Below are 16,889 nucleotides of genomic sequence, written 5' to 3' on the forward strand. Positions count from 1 at the left end.
TGGATCACTGAAATCTTGCTTTACAGAAAAGGAAACAAAAAATCTGAAAGTCCAGTGACTTGCAAGTAGAAACAGATCTAGGAAAAGAATCTCGCCTCCTAATTACCACTCCAGTTTTCCTGCTACTCTGAGTCACTGCACTGCCTGCTGAGTTTTTTTCCTAGTCAGTTTTCTTTTCAGGTCACAAAACAACACAGAGTTGTTGACAATAGCTCCTTCTGCTCCCTCCCATCCAACACTCCAGCACGCACTGAATGTTACCACACGGCACTGCCATCTTTGGACTTCTCTCTTGGCCTTTGGAGCCAGGGACCTACTGTTCAGTTTTAGTCAGACGGGTTACCTACGCCCCAGATAATTGACTTTTCATAGTTTGTCAGGAAAGCTGTAAATAGGAGGTGTTTCTAAGACAGCGAGTCATGGTATCCAGTGCCTGATGTCCTCAGTTTGGTCCCATAAATTCTGAGATAGTATTTCAAACATTTCTTAAAACCCGAATCCCTCATTTTATTGACTTCTATTTATTCATTGCCTTCCATTTCTGAAAGTAGTGTTGCTGTGTTAACCTAGCAGCTATCTATGGAGATTTATCCCATGCATATTTGGTCTAATAAATGGAGTAATTTTCCCTTCTCAAAAAGAGAGAGAGGGAGAGAGTTCTCTAATCAAATATTTAAACAGAAAGGTTGAGTTGAGAGCCACTAGTTACTGAAGGCCGGACTTTTTGGAATCAAAACAGTTAGCTGATAACTTGGAGCTGATTTTTCTTATTACAGTGAAGTAGACAGGCTGTTTAAAATTTGGCGAATGATACCGGTGAATGATATGGATGAGATAGAGGCCTCCCAGGTGGCTAGGTGGTAAAGAATCCCTCTGCCAGTGCAGGAGATTGAACCCAGGTTCAATCCCTGGGTCGGGACGATCCCCTGTAGAAGGAAATGACAACCCACTCCAGTATTCTTGCCTGGAGAGTCCCATGGACAGTTGAGCCCGGTGGGCTACAGTCCACAGGGTCACAAAAGAGTCAGATACCACTTAGCAGCTAAACAATAGCAGCAGCATGGATAAGGTCTGGATACTTACTATTAAAGCAAATCCTCATTAGAAAGCATTGAAAATGTACATTTTTAGCTTAAAATGAGCCAAAATTGTTGTGCTAACTTCAAAAAATTCAAGGAATCTTGGCTCTAATCCTCTCCATAGCAACAGTTTAAAAGGCTCTAAAACTGGATAAACAGTTTTGCAAGGCAGTCAGGATATCAGAATGGGAAAATTGCTGAGGAATCATGAATACTATTCCTGTTTTTTCTAACAAAGGAAGAAATTTTGCTTCAGAAATTTTAGGGGACTGGCCACAATTACGAAGCCATTCCTATCTTTTCAGTAGAAGCCCATGTGCCTGGTGCATATTTTAAATTTTATTCTTTTTTAGAAAAATTTTAAATATAAATTAATTTATTTTAATTGGAGGCTAATTACTTTACAATATTGTATTGGTTTTGCCATACATCAACATAAGTCCGCCATGGGTGTACACGTGTTCCCCATCCTGAACCCTGCTCCTCCCTCCCTCCCCATACCATCTCTCTGGGTGCCGGGCTAGCTCAGTCGGTAGAGCATGAGACTCTTAATTTTTATTCTAAATGTTACCTTTCACCTTTCTGGTCTTCTAGGAATTAGTATTTTTAACTACAGCTTTGTGGAAGAAATGTCATAAAGCAGCTATATATAGAGTAGTTATCTATAAGATCCCCATTGCAATCCGAGAGCCTGTTTTTAGGAAGGTTAGGTCATTGAATGTGAAAATTGCACCACCCAGTGGCAAAATTATTGAACAGCAAACAAAACCAGCTCGAGGTGTGACAATAAATCCTATCAAGGGTAGATTCAGTGAGTTACCCTTTAAGTACCAAAACCTAATATTGTTGTTTAGTTGCGAAGTCACATCTGACTTGCAACCGCATGGACTGTAGCCTGCCAGGCTCCTCTGTCCATGGGATTTCCCAGGCAAGAATGGGAATGAGTTGCCTTTTCTTTCTCCAGGGGATCGTTCCAGGTCAGGGACCAAACCTCGGTCTCCTGCTTGGTCTCCTGCTTGGCAGGTGAATGCTTTACCACTGAGACACCTGGGGAGCCCACCAAAACCTAACGAATATCAAAAAAAGAAGTGATGTGCTTGCATTTTCTCAGAAAACATCACTATTTTCTCTAATAATGTGACGATATGTCCTTTACTTTTAAAAACGATTTTCATCTGCTTCTACATCTTTCTCTAGGTCCCGGAATCTCAGGCTTTGCTAAAAAAGTAAATGAAATCAATGTTTATCTGACGGCATGCATGGAAAGAGCCCAGAAAGTGATTCCGTCAATCCAGCACATGGAAACACCTGTGTACCTGGGAGCCACGGCCGGCATGCGGTTGCTCCGGTATAGCAGCCCGTAGGGACTGAGAGCGGCTGGGAGCTGGGTTTGGTTGCACTAGAGCCTCTGAACTATGAGCAAATGCCACACTTCTTAACACAATTCTAGATATGCTAAACGTCTACCCCTTCCACCCCTAAGAAAGAAAATGTCAGTGAACAGATAATATTCCCAAAGTCTTTGTATGTATAATAATGGGAGTGTACATATGTAAAAAAAAAAAAAAAAAAGCCCTCGTGCTGATCTCCCCACAGGGAATTCAAGGAAGTGATGGCACAAAGAAAGATTGAGCCTGTATACTCTGATATTTGGGGTAACAGATTTAGCCATTCTATATCTGGGAGTAGGAGACCCAGAGGAGATAACAGATGTCCCAAGACACGAATTGTCACAGCACATCATTACTGGTCACCACTTAGTACCTATAGGCTTAATTTTTCATTGGTTTGTTCACTCATTCATTCAGTGTGTAGTGACAGCCTCCTCTGTCCCAGGACATAGGAGTAGACTATTCATCTCCCAAGATCTGAGTTTTGATACAGGGTGACCAATTCTTTGCTAGAGGAGTGCTCAGAGCTGCTATGGGAACATACCTGTCCCTGCCAAGGATGGGAGAAGATAAAGAAGACTCACCAGAGGAGGAGTACATGAACCAAATCATTGAGGGCTTGTTGGAGGTTGGGAGAAGGGCATCACAGGCCAAGTAGATGTTATGTATTCCATAACCTATGTTTGCTACTGCTACTGCTAAGTCACTTCAGTCGTGTCCGACTCTGTGCGACCCCAGAGACAGCAGCCCACCAGGCTCCCCCATCCCTGGGATTCTCCAGGCAAGAACACTGGAGTGGGTTGCCATTTCCTTCTCCAATGCATGAAAGTGAAAAGTGAAAGTGAAGTCGCTCAGTCGGGTCTGACTCTTAGCGGCCCCATGGGCTGCAGCCTATCAGGCTCCTCCATCCATGGGATTTTCCAGGCAAGAGTACTGGAGGGGTGCCATTGCCTTCTCTGATAACCTATGTTTATTGGACACCTATTACATGTCAGGCACAAGTCCCTCCTTTACCTGGATCTTGTGTTCTAATCACTGTACCCAGGAGGGATATGTGAGAGACCAGGGCCTGTTCAGAGGACTATAGATGGTTCTGCACAAATGGAACACAGGGTGCATAGGGCAAACATCAATAGTGACAATAATAGTGGTAGAAGCTTGTATTTGTTGGGCCCTTTCTATGTTCTCAGCACCATGTTTTAATCTCCATAACTCTACAAAGTAAGAGGTACCATTAGCTATTATTAACTACATTAAGAAAGCTGTGGTGTACAGATGTTAAAGAACTCACCAAAGGTCACACATCTGGCAAGTGGTAGAGCCCAGGTTCTGAGTGGGATTCCGAGAGGGCAAGGTTCAGAGTGCCTCGTGGGCCATGCCAAGGAGTTTGGAGTAATCTGGGAAATAATGGGAAGCCACGAAAGGATGCTACACAGCTGGTGACGCGGGTTGTTGTTCGGTTACCCAGTCGGGTCTGACTCTTTGCGACCCCATGGACTGTAGCAGGCCAGGCCTCCCTGACCTTCACCATCTCCCGGAGCTTGCCCAAGTTCATTGTCATTGCATTGGTGATGCCGTCCAGTCATCTCATCCTCTGACACCCTCTTCTCCTTCTGCCCTCAATCTTTCCTAGTATCAGGGACTTTTCCAATAAGTAGTCTGTTAGCATCAGATGACCAAAATACTGGAGCTTCAGCTTCAGCGTCACTCCTTCCAGTGAATATTCAGAGTTTATCTCCCTTAAGTTTAACTGGCTTGGTCTCCTTGCTGTCCAAGGGACTTTCAGGACTCTGCTCCAGCACCACAGTTCAAAGGCATCAATTCTTTGGTTTTCTGTTTTCTTTGTGGGCCAACTCTCACAATCGTATGTGACCACTGGGAAAACCATGGCCTTGACTATACGGACCTTTGTCGGCAGAGTAATGTCTCTGCTTTTCAACACACATCTAGGTTTGTCATAGCTTTCCTACCAGGAAGCAAACGTCTTCTGATTTCATGGCTGCAGTCACCATCCACAGTGATTTTGAAGCCCGGGGAGAGGAAATCTGTCACTACTTCCACCCTTTCCCCCTTCTATTTGCCATGCAGTGTGCCATGCACATTGGTAGAGGTGGATTGGAAGGGAGGAAAACTAGAGATAAGGAGGCCAGTTGGTAGGGTATGGAAGGCATTCAACTGAGAGATTATGGAGTCTAATGCCAGTTGGAAGGCAGCATTTTCTGACCCAGAGACTCTCAGTATTTTATCACCTAGATCTTGGAAGGGCTTCCTAGGTGGTGCAGTGGTAAAAGAATCCATCTGCTAATGCAGGAGACAAAGGGACATGGGTTTGATCCCACATTGGGATGATCCCTTGGAGAAGGAAATGGCAACCCACTCCAGTATCCTAACCCGAAAAATCCCATGGACAGAGGAGTCTGGTGGACTACAGTCCATGGGGCCGCAAAGAGTCGGACACGGCTGAGCATGCAATCCTTGGTAAAAGCAGCTATAGTCCATCTTCATTATGACAACCCTGGAAGATTTCTTCTTTAGATCTCAAGATTGCAAACCCGAAAACCAAGGCACAATATGAGAAAGTTTTTTTTTAACCAGTCTGGCACCAACTGAGTTTGGGTATCTGTCTCGGACGTTTACCACCTGGAATTTACTAGAGCCCTAATTAAAAACCTCAAGGAGAGTCCTGAGGCTGTGTAAGCAGCTCAAAGCCTCCATTAATAGCTAATGTAGCACACCTCAGCTCTAGGTTTGGTGATCAAGCAATATCCAGCTACCACCATCACAGTAGTTAAAATTATTCTGATAATTTCCTGGAGCCAGGCAACAACAATGAAAATGGTCTTTTAAGAGGACCAACCTATGTATGGATTGAAAGAATTTGGATTTGGAGAGAGGGGGCCAAAAGAGGAGTTATGCCTCAGCCCAAGGGAGGGCTCATCAGACAGCCATGTGTGGGGATCTCATCCATCTGCTTAGTCCATGAGTTTGTGGTTCAGCTTCTTCAGCTTCCTAGTAGAACAGGCTGGAAGCTCTGGCTGCAGTAGGTAGTTGTAGTTATTCAAACAAAACCAGTAACCTCAGCTCTTTGTGCAGGATGGAAAATAAACAGATGGCAGACAAGATCCTGGCTGCAGTTGCAAGCAGCATCAGCAAGTACCCCTTTGACTTCCAAGGTGCCAGAATCATCAGTGGCCAGGAGGAAGGTGCCTATGGCTGGATTACTGTCAACTATTTGCTGGGCAAATTCACTCAGGTGATTATCTCACAGCACCCAGGGAGGTGGCTCCATGGGGGTCAATGCCATTGATATATCTTGGAAAGACCTGGATCACTAAGCAGAATGAATGATGGATAAATGAGCAAATTAACTTCCTCTCATATTTGCAAGGGTCACCAGAGGTATAGTTCTCTTACAACTACTCTTACTGTTGGAGAATAAGGGAGCCGTATCTTCACGTTACAGAGACAAAGAAAAAATAAAAAAAATAGAAATGTAGAAAAATCGGTCTTACCGGGTGGCACTAGTGGTAAAGAACCCGCCTGCCACTGCAGGAGACATAAGAGACATGGGCTCAATCCCAGGGTCTGAAAGATCCCATGGAGGAGGGCATGGCAACCCACTCAAGTCTTCTTCTGGAGAATCCCATGGACGAGGAGCCTAGTGGGCTACAGTCCATAGGGTTGCAGAGTTGGACAGGACTGAAGCGACTTTGTATGCACACATGCACACATAGAAAAATTAAAAATCTATCATTGAAAATAAAGATATCTGTTATTTTCCCGATGCTATGTGTCTTGTGCTATATGCAAAGCATTTTTCATATACCATTTGATTTAATCTTCAGAATACTTATGGGAGATGTTCTCTCATTGAAAAGCCACAAATGGAGGCCTAGAGAAGGTAATTGTTCTGCCTAAGGTCCCATGGCTAATGAGCAAATGAGTGGGGATTTGAATTTTCGTCTTTCTGGCCCCTGGTTGTAAACTGGCCCTGTATTGCTACAATCTGAGCTGAGTCTCTGAAGCCCCTCTTTTCTTGCTGTTGATTTGATGCATACTCAGGAACCTCTGGTAAGCTTGGTGTCACCCTTATGCTCCTATGCCTTAGGAAGTCCTTGAGTCCAAGAAATCCTATGAAAAGGGAGATGTACAGAGGCTTCTACAGCTGGTGACTGTACTCTCTTTCAGAAATTGAGTTGGTTTAACCTGAAGCCAAGCAAAGACGACACTCAGGAAACCTATGGAGCTTTAGACCTTGGGGGAGCCTCTACACAAATCACTTTTGTGCCCCAAAATGAAACGACCGAGTCTCCAAACAACAACCTGTACTTCCGCCTCTATGGCAAGAACTACAGTGTATACACACACAGCTTCCTGTGCTATGGGAAGGACCAAGCACTTTTGCAGAAACTGGCCCTGGGACTTCAGGCAAGTATAACTGAATCCAGACCACCCTCCCAACAACTGGGGGCCTCCAGCCCCCACATCTTGTTTTCTATTTCTACTGCATAATTGGTCTGAAGTTGGTTGCTATACTTTCCAAACTTTTTCAGGGAGGAAATCTAAGAACATCTGGTCAATCCCTGTGAACTGTCCACTCTAGACATCACCTCCTATGTTTGTTTACTGAACTGTCTCCAAGAACACGACTCAAATCCTTTCTTTGGAAATAATTTCTCATCCCTGTAGAGCTGACAGTGAAAAGCCTAGAGTATTTTGTGTGTGTGTGTGTGTGTGTGTGTGTGTGTGTGCATGCTTTCCTCCCAAGCTTTCCGCACTATCAGTAAGATGACTGCCATGGGTAGAGGGGCTGCTGCCCTAAGGCTCCACTAAGCCTCTCATCCACAGCAGCCCCCTTTCTTCTCTTGAACAGACTGGGCTGTGGGCTGAGAATCATTTTGATACTCCTATGTCAATATGATTTATGGCACTTCTAGTTCTTGGGATTTTTGCTTCTGGCTTAGAGGTGGGGGTGGGAAGCAGGCGGGAAGATAAGCAGACCCCCAGAGAACTACCTCAGGCTCAGAATTTTGAGACCCTTGAGAGTGTTCCTTGTGGATCTGCTTCTGACCTAAGCACTTGGGGCCAATCCAAACAAGTGGAATCTCTGGGCCCAGCTTCAACCACATTAGCTTCCTATGAGTAGCAAAAGTTCATTTACATCTGATACCATTTCTGGTGCCTGTTAAACAAATACGACTATTCCCAAGGGTCAAAAAGACAGAGCAGGGGCCTACTGATGCCAGTGCTGAGTGCCTGGATGTTGCTCAGTTGCTATACATTAATGAAGCCAGACTGGTGCTTTTGTCCAAAGCATTTGCACGTGATGCCTTCAAGTGATTTTTTCCCCTTCAGGGTACAAATGGAATCATCCATGAGCCATGCTTTCACTCAAGATACATGAGGAAAATAAAGATGAGCGTCTTAAACGAAGGTTTCTGTACCAAGAGACATGAGTTGAATTCTTCATTTTATCCACTCGTTGACATTGAAATCCGTGGCGCTGGAAACTTCCAACGATGTCAGCAAAGCATCATTCAACTCTTTAACACCAGTTACTGCCCTTACTCCAGTTGCTCCTTCAATGGGGTTTTCTTGCCGCCACTCCATGGGCAGTTTGGGGTAAGTTTGTGAAATAATGATATACTTGTTAGAATGATTTTGGTTGCAAATTATAGAATATGTGCCTCCAAAGGGTTTAAATAACAGGATTCTTTATCTTCTCACATGGTAATAAGGCTTGAGATAGATAATTCTGGGCTAGTTCTTTAGCTTAACAATATCAGCTTTTCAATTATTTTCTTGGCTTTATTGTGGTGCTAAACTGGCAGCTACTGCTCTGTGCAAAGCCAATGCAGGAAAGAAAGAAATTTATCTTGCATATATCTCTCTCCAACTCTGCAGAAGTGTCAACAGACATCTTTTTAGATACCATTAGCCAGAATTTGGTAAACCAACCTGTGATAAAGGGGAATGGGTTACCATGGTTGGTTTAGACAATCACTGATCATCCCCTGGAACCAGGGAGTCTTCTTAAGCAAATTGCTTTCCTCTACCAGGTAAAATCATGAATCTGTAAGCCAGATTGTAAGGAATCTGTTAAGGCTGTTGGGTAGGCACCCATTAGAATCTGCCACAGGTGGCGTCTCAGATGTCAGAAGAAGAAGCAGCAGTTAGATGTCTTAGGTAAGGATTTCCCTCTATAAAGACACTTAGGAAGTAGAAACTGAGTAAGTCCCAAGGAAACAAGAAGATAGTGTCATTTTCATTACATCTTGAAGAGTTGGGGGACCATTTGAATCCTGACTCCAAATTCCATCTTTTCTTCATTGTTCCAGAATAAGAAAAAAATTTAAGCACAGGCTGAAAGAAGTGTCCCTAGATCTACTCATTATTTCAAATGTCATATGTTGGTCCTGAAGACCAAGAATTATAGTACTCACAGTTTATAAGTATATTGTTCCATTGCAACCCCATGGACTGCAGCACTCTAGGCTTCCCTGTCCATCACCAACTCCTGGAGCTTGCTCAAACTCATGTCCATCGAGTCGGTGATGCCATCCAACCGTCTCATCCTCTGTCGTTCCCTTCTCCTCTTGCCTTCAATCTTTCCCAGCATCAGGGTCTTTTCATATGAGTCAGTTCTTCCCATCAGGTGGCCAAAGTATTGGAGCTTCAGCTTCAGCATCAGTCCTTCCAATGAATATTTAGGACTGATTTCCTTTAGGATTGAGTGGTTTTATCTCCTTGCTGTGCAAGGGACTCTCAAGAGTCTTCTCCATCACCACAGTTCAAAGCATCAATTTTTCGGCGCTCTGCTTTCTTTATAGTCCAACTCTCACATCCATACATGACTACTGGAAAAACCATAGCTTTGACTAGATGGACCTTTGTTGGCAAAGCAATGTCTCTGCTTTTTAATATTCTGTCTAGGTTGATCAAAACTTTCTTCCAAGCTACCATCAACTGAGTTCTAATTATTGACTAATATACATGTTATCTCAAATACTTAAGATTACCTTCAAAGAAACAATGGGCTTTTGTCTGCCTTCACACTCTCCCTTTTTCAGAAAGTAGATCAGCATGTGAGGAAGGGGGTTCAACTCCTCTCTCAGACCCCAACAGAAGAGGTTCCTCCAAGGTCTCTTGGCCCAATTCAATGTCGCAGAAAGAACTTCCTGGAGAAAGCACAGGCTCTGTAGTAACCATACCTGGCTTAAAATCTGGCGTTACCATTTGCGAATGATATGGAGGTCTTCATTCCCTTGGTCTCTGGAAAACAACAATGGGTAAAATCATGGATCCTGCTCACCATGGCCTAGACCACAGTTTACCTGTCTTTCCAGTTTTCTGAGGGAAATACATGACTGCACAATGACTGGCAAGGTAATATTTGGTCATTAGTTGGCTCCAAATCCAAATTCAGAACAAACTACACTCTCACCTGGATGCTCCATAGCTGAAATAGGACTGGCTGCCTGTTTTGGGTTTTTTTGAGCCAAGTTCCTTGCCTTGAATCTAGCTGCTGGAAGAGAAAGGAGGGTGCCACAAAAGGGAAGAAGGTTGCCAGAGATGCTGGGGCCAGCCAAGGGCCCTTTCCATTCCACTCACTCCTGGGAACTACATCTGAAGGAAAAAGGGTATATTATTTTGTATTTGCTTTTTAACTTTTCTGAAACCTTTCCCTCCTGAATAACATGGCCCAATTCTTGCTTTCAAGCTTGACAAACCCTTCTGACTTACCACAGTTGGGGGTGGAAAGATGGGGGTGAGGGTGGAATTTCTTGCCTTTGAACGTAATTCCCCCAATCAAGGTAGGACAGGGCCAGAAAAGCATGGAGGAGCCTTGAGCTTCTCCTGGTAGCTTTTCTGTTTGATCCCTTCGTTCCTCAGAGAAAGACTTGTACACTGAAAACCACAAAGCACTGATGAAAGAAATTAAGGAAGACACAATGGAAAGACAGCTTCTGTTCATGAAAGACTTAACACTATTAAAGTACTCATACTGCTAAAAGTGATCCACACATTCAGTGCAATCCCCATTAAAATTGCAGTGGTGTTTTTTACTGAAAAGAAAAAAATACATATAAAATCCATTTGCAGTACAAAAGATCATAAAGCCAGAACAATCCTGAGAAAGTGAGAAAGTAAAACAAACCTGGAGGTATCAAGTTGTGGATTTTTAAATATATTACATTTAATTTAATTAAAGGTGCTGTAATAAAAACAGCATGGTGCTGGCATAAAGACAGACATATAGACCAATGGAACAGAATAGAGTCCTTAAAAAAACCCCACATATATATGATTAACTGATCTTTGACAAGGGTGGCAGAGTAGGGAAAGAATAATCCCTTCCAGTAAATGGTTTCAGGGAAACTGTATCAGTTCAGTTCAGTTCAGTCACTCAGTCGTGTCCGACTCTTTGCGACCCCATGAACTGCACAGCACGCCAGGCCTCCCTATCCATCACCAACTCTTGGAGTTTACCCAAACTCATATCTATCAAGTCGGTGATGCCATCCAGCCATCTCGTCCTCTGTCGTCCGCTTCTCCTACTAACCCCAATCCCTCCCAGCATCAGGGTCTTTTCCAAATGAGTCAACTCTTCGCATGAGGTGGCCAAAGTATTGGAGTTTCAGCTTCAGCATCAGTCCTTCCAGTGAACACCCAGGACTGATCTCCTTTAGGGTGGACTGATTGGATTTCCTCGCAGTCCAAGGGACTCTCAAGAGTCTTCTCAACACCACAGTTCAAAAGCATCAATTCTTCGGCGCTCAGCTTTCTTCACAGTCCAACTCTCACATCCATACATGACCACAGGAAAAACCATAGCCTTGACTAGACGGACCTTTGTTGGCAAAGTAATGTCTCTGCTTTTAAATATGCTATCTAGGTTGGTCATAACTTTCCTTCCAGGGAGTAAGCGTCTTTTATTTATTTTTTTTTCCTTTTTTTTTTTTTTTAAATTTAATTTTATTTTTTAACTTTACAATGTTGTATTGGTTTTGCCATACATCAAAATGAGTCCGCCTCAGGTGTTACATGTGTTCCCCATCCTGAACACTCCTCCCTCCTCCCTCCCCATACCATCCCCCCGGGTCGTCCCAGTGCACCAGCCCCAAGCATCCAGTATCATACATCAAAACTGGACTGGTGACTCATTTCATATGTGATATTATACATGTTTCAGGAGAAGGCAATGGCACCCCACTCCAGTACTCCTGCCTGGAAAATCCCATGGATGGAGGAGCCTGGTAGGCTGCAGTCCACGGGGTTGTGAAGAGTTGGACTCGACTGAGCGACTTCACTTTCACTTTTCACTTTCACGCATTGGAGAAGGAAATGGCAACCCACACCAGTGTTCTTGCCTTGAGAATCCCAGGGACGGGGGAGCCTGGTGGGCTGCCGTCTACGGGGTTGCACAGAGTCGAACACGACTGAAGTGACTTAACAGCATACATGTTTCAATGTCATTCTCCCAAATCATCCCACCCTCTCCCTCTCCGACAGAGTCCAAAAGACTGTTCTATTCATCAGTGTCTCTTTTGCTGTCTTGTATACAGGGTTATTGTTACCATCTTTCTAAATTCCATATATATGTGTTAGTATACTGTATTGGTGTTTTTCTTTCTGGCTTACTTCACTCTGTATAATAGGCTCCAGTTTCATTCACCTCATTAGAACTGATTCAAATGTATTCTTTTTAATGGCTGAGTAATACTCCATTGTGTATATGAACCATAGCTTTCTTATCCATTCATCTGCTGATGGACATCTAGGTTGCTTCCATGTCCTGGCTATTATAAACAGTGCTGTGATGAACATTGGGGTACACGTGTCTCTTTCAATTCTGGTTTCCTCAGTATGTATGCCCAGCAGTGGGATTGCTGGATCATAAGGCAGTTCTATTTCCAGTTTTTTAAGGAAACTCCACACTGTTCTCCATAGTGGCTATACTAGTTTGCATTCCCACCAACAGTGTAAGAGGGTTCCCTTTTCTCCACACTTTCTCCAGCATTTATTGCTTGTAGACTTTTGGGTCGCAGCCATTCTGACTGGCGTGAAATGGTACCTCATAGTGGTTTTGATTTGCATTTCTCTGATAATGAGTGATGTTGAGCATCTTTTCATGTGTTTGTTAGCCCTCTGTATGTCTTCTTTGGAGAAATGTCTATTTAGTTCTTTGGCCCATTTTTTGATTGGGTCATTTATTTTTCTGGAATTGAGCTGCAGGAGTTGCTTGTATATTTTTGAGATTAGTTGTTTGTCAGCTGCTTCATTTGCTATTATTTTCTCCCATTCTGAAGGCTGTCTTTTCACCTTGCTTATAGTTTCCTTTGTTGTGCAGAAGCTTTTAAGTTTAATTAGGTCCCATTTGTTTATTTTTGCTTTTATTTCCAATATTCTGGGACGTGGGTCATAGAGGATCCTGCTGTGATGTATGTCGGAGTGTTTTGCCTATGTTCTCCTCTAGGAGTTTTATAGTTTCTGGTCTTACATTGAGATATTTAATCCATTTTGAGTTTATTTTTGTGTATGGTGTTAGAAAGTGTTCTAGTTTCATTCTTTTACAAGTGGTTGACCAGTTTTCCCAGCATCACTTGTTAAAGAGATTGTCTTTAATCCATTGTATGTATATTCTTGCCTCCTTTGTCAAAGATAAGGTGTCCATATGTGCGTGGATTTATCTCTGGGCTTTCTATTTTGTTCCATTGATCTATATTTCTGTCTTTGTGCCAGTACCATACTGTCTTGATGACTGTGGCTTTGTAGTAGAGCCTGAAATCAGGCAGGTTGATTCATCCAGTTCCATTTTTCTTTCTCAAGATTGCTTTGGCTATTTGAGGTTTTTTGTATTTCCATACAAATTGTGAAATGATTTGTTCTAGCTCTGTGAAGAATACCGTTGGTAGCTTGATAGGGATTGCATTGAATCCATAAATTGCTTTGGGTAGTATACTCATTTTCACTATATTATTCTTCCAATCCATGAACATGGTATATTTCTCCATCTATTAGTGTCCTTTTTGATTTCTTTCACCAGTGTTTTATAGTTTTCTATATATAGGTCTTTAGTTTCTTTAGGTAGATATATTCCTAAGTATTTTATTCTTTTTATTGCAATGGTGAATGGAATTGTTTCCTTAATTTCTCTTTCTATTTTCTCATTATTAGTGTATAGGAATGCAAGGGATTTCTGTGTGTTCATTTTATATCCTGCAACTTTACTATAATCATTGATTAGTTCTAGTAATTTTCTGGTGGAGTCTTTAGGGTTTTCTATGTAGAGGATCATGTCATCTGCAAACAGGGAGAGTTTTACTTCTTCTTTTCCAATTTGGATTCCTTTTATTTCTTTTTCTGCTCTGATTGCTGTGGCCAAAAACTTCCAAAACTATGTTGAATAGTAATGGTGAAAGTGGGCACCCTTGTCTTGTTCCTGACTTTAGAGGAATTGCTTTCAATTTTTCACCATTGAGGATAATGTTTGCTGTGGGTTTGTCATATATAGCTTTTATTATGTTGAGTTATGTTCCTTCTATTCCTGCTTTCTGGAGAGTTTTTATCATAAATGGATGTTGAATTTTGTCAAAGGCTTTCTCTGCATCTATTGAGATAATCATATGGTTTTTATTTTTCAATTTGTTAATGTGGTGTAATCCATTGATTGATTTGCGAATATTGAAGGATCCTTGCATCCCTGGGATAAAGCCCACTTGGTCATGGTATGATCTTTTTAATGTGTTGTTGGATTCTGGTTGCTAGAATTTTGTTTAGGATTTTTGCATCTATGTTCATCAATGATATTGGCCTGTAATTTTCTTTTTTTGTGGCATCTTTGTCAGGTTTTGGTATTAGGGTGATGGTGGCCTCATAGAATGAGTTTGGAAGTTTACCTTCCTCTGCAATTTTCCGGAAGAGTTTGAGTAGGATAGGTGTTAGCTCTTCTCTAAATTTTTGGTAGAATTCAGCTGTGAAGCCGTCTGGACCTGGGCTTTTGTTTGCTGGAAGATTTCTGATTACAGTTTCAATTTCCGTGCTTGTGATGGGTCTGTTAAGATTATCTATTTCTTCCTGGTCCAGTTTTGAAAAGTTGTACTTTTCTAAGAATTTGCCCATTTCTTCCACGTTGTCCATTTTATTGGCATATAATTGCTGATAGTAGTCTCTTATGATCCTTTGTATTTGTGTGTTGTCTGTTGTGATCTCTCCCTTTTCATTTCTAATTTTATTGATTTGATTTTTCTCCCTTTGTTTCTTGATGAGTCTGGCTAATGGTTTGTCAATTTTATTTATCCTTTCAAAGAACCAGCTTTTGGCTTTGTTGATTTTTGCTATGGTCTCTGTTGTTTCTTTTGCATTTATTTCTGCCCTAACTTTTAAGATTTCTTTCCTTCTACTAACCCTGGGGTTCTTCATTTCTTCCTTTTCTTGTTGCTTTAGGTGTAGAGTTAGGTTATTTATTTGACTTTTTTCTTGTTTCTTGAGGTATGCCTGTATTGCTATGAACTTTCCCCTTAGGACTGCTTTTACCGTGTCCCACAGGTTTTGGGTTGTTGTGTTTTCATTTTCATTCATTTCTATGCAAATTTTGATTTCTTTTTTGATTTCTTCTGTGATTTGTTGGTTATTCAGCAGCATGTTGTTCAGCCTCCACATGTTGGAATTTTCAATAGTTTTTCTCCTGTAATTGAGATCTAATCTTACTGCATTGTGGTCAGAAAAGATGCCTGGAATGATTTCAATTTTTTTGAATTTACCAAGGCTAGATTTATGGCCCAGGATGTGATCTATCCTGGAGAAGGTTCCGTGTGCGCTTGAGAAATAGGTGAAATTCATTGTTTTGGGATGAAATGTCCTATAGATATCAATTAGGTCTAACTGGTCTATTGTATTGTTTAAAGTTTGTGTTTCCTTGTTAATTTTCTGTTTAGTTGATCTATCCATAGGTGTCAGTGGGGAATTAAAGTCTCCCACTATTATTGTGTTATTGTTAATTTCTCCTTTCATACTTGTTAGCATTTGTCTTACATATTGCGGTGCTCCTATGTTGGGTGCATATATATTTATAATTGTTATATCTTCTTCTTGGATTGATTCTTTGATCATTATGTAGTGACCTTCTTTGTTTCTCTTCACAGCCTTTATTTTAAAGTCTATTTTATCTGATATGAGTATTGCTACTCCTGCTTTCTTTTGGTCTCTATTTGCATGGAAAATCTTTTTGCAGCCCTTCACTTTCAGTCTGTATGTGTCCCCTGTTTTGAGGTGGGTCTCTTGTAGACAACATATGTAGGGGTCTTGTTTTTGTATCCATTCAGCCAGTCTTTGTCTTTTGGTTGGGGCATTCAACCCATTTACACTTAAGGTAATTATTCATAAGTATGATCACATTGCCATTTACTTTATTGTTTTGGGTTTTAATTTATACACCCTTTTTGTGTTTCCTGTCTAGAGAATATCCTTTAGTATTTATTGGAGTGCTGGTTTGGTGGTGCTGAATTCTCTCAGCTTTTGCTTGTCTGTAAAGCTTTTGATTTCTCCTTCATATTTGAATGAGATCCTTGCTGGGGTACAATAATCTGGGCTGTAGGTTATTTTCTTTCATCACTTTAAGTATGTCTTGCCATTCTCTCCTGGCTTGAAGAGTTTCTATTGAAAGATCAGCTGTTATCCTTATGGGAATTCCCTTGTGTGTTATTTGTTGTTTTTCCCTTGCTGCTTTTCATATTTGTTCTTTGTGTTTGATCTTTGTTAATTTGATTAATATGTGTCTTAGGGTGTTTCGCCTTGGGTTTATCCTGTTTGGGACTCTCTGGGTTTCTTAGACTTGAGTGATTATTTCCTTCCCCATTTTAGGGAAGTTTTCCACTATTATCTCCTCAAGTATTTTCTCATGGTTTTTCTTTTTGTCTTCTTCTTCCGGGACTCCTATGATTCAAATGTTGTAGCGTTTAATATTGTCCTGGAGGTCTCTGAGATTGTCCTCATTTCTTTTAATTCATTTTTCTTTTTTCTTCTCTGATTCATTTATTTCTACTCCTCTATCTTCTAATTCACTAATCCTATCTTCTGCCTCTGTTATTCTACTATTTGTTGCCTCCAGAGTGTTTTTGGTCTCATTTATTGCATTATTCACTATATTGACTCTTTTTTATTTCTTCTAGGTCCTTGTTAAACCTTTCTTGCATCTTCTCAATCCTTGTCTCCAGGCTATTTATCTGTGATTCCATTTTGATTTCAAGATTTTGGATCAATTTCACTATCATTATTTGGAATTCTTTATCAGGTAGATTCCCTATCTCTGCCTCTTTTGTTTGGTTTGGTGAGCATTTATCCTGTTCCTTTACCTGCTGGATATTCCTCTGTCTCTTCATCTTATTTATATTGCTGAGTTTGGGGTGTCCTTTCTGTA

General features: G+C 41.5%; 1 protein-coding gene across 5 annotated transcripts in view; it reads left to right on the forward strand.

The window, feature by feature from the left end:
• ENTPD1 (ectonucleoside triphosphate diphosphohydrolase 1) overlaps positions 1-16,889 on the forward strand; it is a 104,562-nt gene that overhangs the window by 71,269 nt on the left and 16,404 nt on the right. For all 5 annotated transcript variants that reach the window (XM_061402919.1, XM_061402924.1, XM_061402922.1 and 2 more), the window contains 4 exons: positions 2,277-2,427; positions 5,564-5,723; positions 6,659-6,898; positions 7,826-8,092. In XM_061402919.1, the coding sequence (XP_061258903.1) occupies positions 2,277-2,427; positions 5,564-5,723; positions 6,659-6,898; positions 7,826-8,092 (818 nt within the window). The remainder of the gene's footprint in view (positions 1-2,276; positions 2,428-5,563; positions 5,724-6,658; positions 6,899-7,825; positions 8,093-16,889) is intronic.

The sequence above is a fragment of the Bos javanicus genome, chromosome 26 (genome assembly GCF_032452875.1).
Source record: "Bos javanicus breed banteng chromosome 26, ARS-OSU_banteng_1.0, whole genome shotgun sequence".
Classification (NCBI taxonomy): Eukaryota; Metazoa; Chordata; class Mammalia; order Artiodactyla; family Bovidae; genus Bos; species Bos javanicus.